The sequence below is a fragment of the Lathyrus oleraceus genome, chromosome 3 (genome assembly GCF_024323335.1).
Source record: "Lathyrus oleraceus cultivar Zhongwan6 chromosome 3, CAAS_Psat_ZW6_1.0, whole genome shotgun sequence".
Lineage (NCBI taxonomy): Eukaryota > Viridiplantae > Streptophyta > Magnoliopsida > Fabales > Fabaceae > Lathyrus > Lathyrus oleraceus.
Window position 1 is genome coordinate 487600056 of NC_066581.1, and position 7512 is coordinate 487607567.

Here is a 7512-nt window from a genome sequence, read left to right on the forward strand (position 1 = left end):
GAAAGAGGAAAGAAAACATGTGTGATTTCCAATGTATTATGTATAGATATAAACCAACCAATATCACAAAGAAGAACAGAAAAGACAAAAATGTGGCGACGTCAGTCCGGTTTCCGCCGCCTGAATCAGAAAAGTGAGCAGGCATGCAATTTAAGAGTTGAGGTCACGCCATGCCCCGCCTGCCCTTCAAACACCTGCTGCCATTTTGTCACTCCTTTATCTCAACATTCTATTTTCATATGTATACAAAATTGTGCCTCTTTTGGTTCAGATTTTAACCAAAAATAAATAAGAAAAAAAAACAAATGAAACTTGAGAATGAGACTTGACATTCCATTCTTCTTATAACACACAAACAAACTCTGCAACCGCCATGCACGCTGTTTCGTTTACACTGTCATAAGCCATATAGCCGTAGGAAAGCAGCTAGTATCTGTCTCAAGAATACATCTATTATTTTCTTACCATTTTGATTAGATAAAGTCATATATTATACTTTTATGAATGATAATGATATGATGATAGTGATTCAACAAACTTGGATGAAGGAAGGATGCATCTTTGACTCTCAACATGATGAAAGCAAAAGAAAATTAACAGAAGCGTCGCATGTCAGAATTTTGTCGCCCTATCTTAGACAAACAGCCGTCTTTCAAGGCTTACGTATCAGCATGTAGTATTTATATAACCGTTTTTTTCCCTTTCTAACTGTTTGAAAAGAAAAATATTCCGCATGCTTATTCTCCTCGAGTGAACAACCATTATAGCTGCAAATTAAACAGAGAGAGAGAGAGTACTGTTAGAGACAATAGAACACGCTCCTCCGACATTAACAGACAAACCTAATATCCTAAGGTCCCCAGCATTCTGCTACACACTATTTATTTTCTAACACTCCCTTCACCTCCCTTATAAAACCACACTTTCCCTTTCTTCATTTTCATCATCACAACCACACAAAACTGAGCAATAAACCTGAATTTGCTTACTTTGTTCTATTCCACTATTTCAGTTTACAACAAACACCATGTTCAATCAAGAGAAGCTAGTGCATTATCAAGTGGAACAACCATCATGGAGCTACTACATGACAAGAGTAACAAGGACAATGGAGGAAGATCAAATGGAGAGAATCATGAGATTAGCTGCACAGAGTGCTGTTGTGATATTCAGCATTGGTAGTACTAGTTGTATGTGTCATGCAATGAAGAGCTTGTTTAGTGGAATGGGAGTGAATGCAATGGTTCATGAATTTGATCAAGATCCAAAACCATTCATGAGGTTACTTGGAAATTCAACATCACTTCCAGTTGTTTTCATTGGTGGAAAATTAGTTGGTTCTATGGATACAGTTTTGGCTTTTCATATCAATGGTTCTCTTGTTCCTCTTCTCAAAGATGCTGGTGCTTTGTGGCTTTAATTAGATTCTAAATTTAATTTCTTAGTTATAATAGTCATTAGAGTTGAAATTAATTAGTGATAATGATTTCAAGCTTAATAACAGAGATATTAACATAATTAAGCACTGACTTAATGTGTCGTAACTTCTAAGGAACTGGCAATGATATATATGGGAAAGAATATTTGGAATTCTGTGGATTTTCTTTTTACTTTATTACCTGGATAGTAGTTTTTATAATTAATGTTGCAACTCTATATTGTACAGTATATGCATAACTAAAAGATCTTATCCTTATATTTTACTTATATTTTTAAAAGAATATCAATAAATTAAATTTTTTCAGTTCATATTAAGACAAGAGGTATACAATATGTGAGAATTTGAAACGGTCCCAAATATTTGTTTTGCGGGAGAAACTGATTTAGGGGTATTATTTTAAATTGATTAGTAGGATTATATATATTGTTTGTAAGACTGTAATACTAATTATTAAAACAGAAATAAAAGAAATTATAACTTTTCTATAGCCATTATTGTTGAGCTTTATTAATAAATATCGATTGTGTTTATTATTTATTATTTTTGTTTCTTTTTAATCTGGTATACTCACTGTTGTTATGACAAATAGTATCAGATGACAATTAATCCCGATGCAAAATTCAGGATGACAAGGTTCGATAGGACGAGTAATTTTGAATTATGGTAAATGATGGTTAATGATATGTAGGCTCAACAAGGTTAACAAAAGTCGTTGTGTGAGATAAAACTGATCGACATGAAGGATATCGATTGAGCCGAGATGAAGGAGAATGCTACAAGATTGATTCCCCTATGCATTTCAGAAGAGATGATGTATCACATCTTGGACCTAATGGTGCATTTAATTTGCAATAACATTTTAATGTCTTCAACAATATAATTATTGATCTAGTGAGGCTTGGGGTAAGATTGATGATGAAGTTAAGACAATCATCTTGTGGTGTTTATTACCAGGCTTTTGTGACTACTCTTACTTACGATAAAGACACTATCATTCTTGATGTGATTACTACTATACTTTTGTCTCATTATCGATGGAGACAAAGTGTAAAGGAAAGAAATCAAGATGATGGTCTAGATGTGAGGGATTGTCAAGATCGTGGGCGAAATAAGGGTAAAACGGATTTTGGAAAGAAAAGGTCTAAATTCAAGAATTGAAAAACAATTGAGTGTTACATTTGCGAACAGATTGGGCATTGGAAGAGGGAATGTTCAAACAAAATGAATGGCTCGTCTAGTTCTGCTAATATGGTTCAACTGAATGATTCTCAATGTGTAGTAGATATATCGTTTGTTTCATCTAGCAAGTGCATTGATGCGTAGATTTTAGACTTTAGTTATTCTTACCACATGATGTCGCACTGAGAATGGTTCACTTATTTATGCTAGGTAATTTTTTGTTTATCTAGGTGATGATAAAGCATGTAATGTCATTGGAATGGTACAAATTAAAATTGTCATGGATGGTGGTGACTACGAACATTGAACGGTGCCAGATATATTCCAGAATTAAGGAAGAAATTGATTTTCCTAGGTACTCTATAAGCAAATGGTTTATACTACAAGTCTGATGGAGATAGAGACATTATAAAGGTTAGCAGGGGTGTCTTAACTATGATGAGAGCAACGAGGTTAGCCTATAACATCTACAAACTATTGGGGAATATTATTGTAGATGATGTTGTATTAGTTGAGTCTAATAATGATGCAATGAAACTCTATCAAATGCGTTTGAGTCATCTTAGTGACTGTGGGATGACTGAACTTTATAAGAGAAATCTATTGAAAAGTGTTCATAATTTCAGGATGGATTTTTGCAAGTATTGTGTACTTGGGAAACAATTTAGTGTTCGGTTTCAGACCGAAAAAACAATACAGAGAATTTTAGACAATGTGCATTCAAATGTGTAGGGCCTACCAAAGAGATTTCCACAAGTGGTTTTAGGTATTTTGTGATTTTCACACATGATTTTTCTCGCAAGATTTTGGTGTATTTCTTGAAGAATGAATCTGAAGTCTTTACCAAATTCAAGTTGTGGAAGGCAGAGATAGAGAATCAAACATGCAAAAAAAAAATCAAGTATTTGAAGTCAGATGATAGAAAAGTGTACATTGATTCTAATTTCAAGAGATTATGTGAATAACACAATATTCAAAGGAATTTTTCAATTTGTAAGACACTACAGAAAAAACTGTGTGGCAGAGAGAATGAATAGGTTTATAATTGAAAGGGTATGATGTCTCTTGTTAAATGTTGTACAATCAAAAGGTTGATGGTGTAACACCCTTCTAAAATACCCCAAATATTTAATTAAAACAGTAAAATATAGTCAGAGTAGATATGCAATTAAGGGTGTCACACTTGACACTTCACACCATTCACCAAAATATCTGGTCATGCTCATTTATTTAATCAAAATAAAACATTGCATAATTCGCAGCGGATAAAATCTGACAACATGCAAAACATGTAACACATTACATGTAAAGTTGTTCAACAACCAAAATGAGAACATAGTAAAACATCCCGTCCCGATGTTACATCTACCAGAGCATGACCCACTAAGGAACTATACTAGACTCCAAGCACTAGCTTCTACTCAATCACTGCTCGTTACCTGAAACATAGTTGTAAGGGTGAGTTCCTCAATCGATATAATAAGCATTATAAAATATCATATAATGCTAAGTAATTTAACACATTCATCACCCTAATCAGATCATACATACAATAATGGCAACATCAACTCAAATCATATTCAACACAAACACAAAACACACGTATAATATTGGAATACATCTATTCATATTATACGCCATACATACATTATGCAATGAGACTCCATGCATGCGGTACCGACTATTCGTGAACATAGAGTTCAACCTCACCGATCAAATCCAGATACGGCTACCAAGCTCACTAGTCCCACTCATTTGAGACCTAGTGACTCACTCACTAATTCCTCACCATGGGAATTAGCTACCACCCCAAGGGCTATGATATGCACGCTAATCACCTAGCATGCAAACATCATCAACAATCCACAATGGACATATGCTCACACTCTAAGCCATAAACAGTCCATTCACAATTGCATACATAATAGATACATTCACAGCATTATGCATACCCTCATACATCATCAACATATTTATCACATAATCATATCATGTCATGCCACATAATCAATCACAGTATTAGCACACTCTACTAATACCTATACTGCTCAAAACAACGGGAAATGATCCCTACTCTATCATACATCAGCTAATTTACATTGCTCAGCTTGAACAACCAAAAACTGCACAACAACAGCTCAGAAAAATCACAATTCTGCCCATACGCGTATGCCCCATGCCCATACGCGTATGGCCCATTTCTCAGCCAAACCCATACGCGTATCACCTGTCTCATATGCGTATGCTACGCGTACCACTTCCCCATACGCGTACCAACAGAGACAAAACCACGTTCAAAACATCATCTTCCTCATCCATACGCGTATGGCCTCAACCCATACGCGTACCACTCACAACTACGCGTAATTACACGCGTATGGCGCGTATCAGCGCCAATCCTCTCCCTTCCAAGCCATCTCATACGCGTATTGCCTAGTACCATACGCGTATGACCAGAACCAAAATTTTCCAGATCTGCTATGGGTTTTCTCTGCTATGGGATTTCTCAATTCCAACCTCCCACAGTCCAATTCTTACACAGTTATCGTTTACCTCATCTAACACAGATCATACCCATTCACTCTCACAAATTCTAACATTATTCCATCTAATTCTTACGAATTTTCTTCAATTATAACTCAAATCACATTCATCCATAAGTTCATAAATTTCAACATTCATCATTCTAATCAGGGTCAAATCAATGGTTTATCACTACCCATTACATGTTAACCCATAATACCCATCAAACGACGATAAACCCCCCTTACCTGAGTTAATCCGGCAAATCCTTCGGCTTCAAGCTTTTCCTCTCTTCAACCCTTGTTCTCTGGCTCTTTCTCCACTTTTCTGTCTCTTTTTTTTCCTTTTCACGTGAAATAACCCTTTTTACCCATTGGAACTCTTTTACTGATTTCAACTTATATTCCAATAATAATAATAATAATCCAATAATATTCCAATTATTTAATTAAATTAATAAATATTCTATTAATTTAAATTAAATAATTATCCTTATTTCATCGGGGTGTTACAACTCTCCCCCACTAAAAGAGTTTTCGTCCTCGAAAACATACCTCAAGCGAATCACTCCGGATAAGACTCCTTCATCTGACTCTCAAGTTCCCAAGTCACATTGCCACCTGCTGGTCCTCCCCAAGCTACCTTTACCAAAGCAATCTCTTTACCCCGCAACTGCTTCAACTCTCGATCCTCGATCCTCATAGGTGATGTTTCAACAGTCAGGTTATCTCTCACCTGTACATCATCTACTTGGACCACATGCGACGGATCAGGAATGTACCTCCTCAACTGAGACACATGAAAAACCTCATGCAAGTTCGCAAGTGACGGCGGTAAAGCGATACGATAGGCTACCTCCCCTATCCTCTCCAAAATCTGATAAGGACCAATAAATCGAGGTGTCAACTTCTTCGACTTCAAAGCTCGACCAACCCCAGTTATCGGAGTAACACGAAGAAACACATGATCTCCCTCTTGAAACTCAAGTGACTTCCTCCTCTTGTCGTGATAACTCTTCTGACGACTCTGAGCAATCCTCATCTTCTCCTGAATCATCTTAATCTTTTCTGTAGTTTGTTGAACAATCTCCGGTCCAACCACAACACTCTCACCGGACTCATACCAACATAAAGGTGTCCGACATCTCCTACCATACAAAGCTTCAAACGGTGCCATGCCAATGCTCGAATGAAAACTATTGTTGTAGGTAAACTCAATCAAAGGTAAATAACAATCCCAAGCACCTCCTTTTCTAAAACACAAGCCCTCAAAAGATCCTCTAGTGACTGAATTGTCCTCTCAGTCTGACCATCAGTCTGCGGATGATATGCAGAACTCAATCTCAGCTTAGTTCCCAAAGCCCTCTGCAAACCTTCCCAGAACTTCGATGTAAATCTAGGATCTCTGTCTGAAACAATACTCGACGGAATACCATGCAAACTTACAATTTTCTCAATATACAACTCAGCTAATCTCTCTAACGGATAATCCATTCTGATCGGAATGAAATGAGCCGATTTTGTTAATCTGTCAACAATCACCCAAATAGCTTCAAAATTCTTAATTGTCCTCGGTAAACCAGAAACAAAGTCCATACTGATACTATCCCACTTCCACTCTGGAATAGCCAACGGTTGCATTAGCCCAGACGGCTTCTGATGCTCAATCTTTGACTTCTGACAAGTCAAACAAGAATAAACAAAACTCGCAATTTCTCTTTCCATTCCCGGCCACCAAAATAAATTTTTCAAATCATGATACATCTTAGTAGCCCCAGGATGAATACTCAAGCCACTACGATGTCCTTCCTCAAGAATACTCTTCTTAAGTTCGGTAACATCCGGAATACACACCGACTACCAAATTTCAAAACACCATTCTCATCAACTCTGAATTCACCACCTTGACCTTGATTCACTAGAGTCAACTTATCAACCAAAAGCACATCGGATTTCTGACCCTCTCTAATCTCATCCAGAATACTACTCGTTAACTTCAACATTCCCAATTTAACACTATTGTGAGTACTCTCACACACCAAACTCAAGTCTCTAAACTGCTCAATTAAATCCAATTCCTTAACCATTAACATAGACATATGCAATGATTTCTGACTCAATGCATCAGCCACTACGTTTGCTTTACCCGGATGGTAATTCAAACCAAAGTCATAATCCTTCAGAAACTCTAACCACCTCCTCTGTCTCATATTCATCTCTTTCTGATCAAACAAATACTTTAAACTTTTATGGTCACTGAAAACCTCAAATCTTGACCCGTACAAGTAATGCCTCCATAATTTCAGAACAAATACCACAGCTGCCAACTCTAAATCGTGTGTCGGATAATTCCTCTCATGAACCTTCAGT

At 36.6% G+C, this 7512-nt stretch overlaps 1 protein-coding gene across 1 annotated transcript; it reads left to right on the forward strand.

Annotated features, from left to right (window-relative positions):
* Window positions 1–302: 302 nt before the first annotated feature.
* LOC127129489 (putative glutaredoxin-C14) lies at window positions 303–1619 on the forward strand. Its single transcript, XM_051058661.1, has one exon. It carries the CDS (start codon window positions 1028–1030, stop codon window positions 1418–1420), a length of 393 nt encoding a protein of 130 aa, XP_050914618.1. The 5' UTR covers window positions 303–1027; the 3' UTR covers window positions 1421–1619.
* The last annotated feature ends 5893 nt before the right edge of the window (window positions 1620–7512 follow it).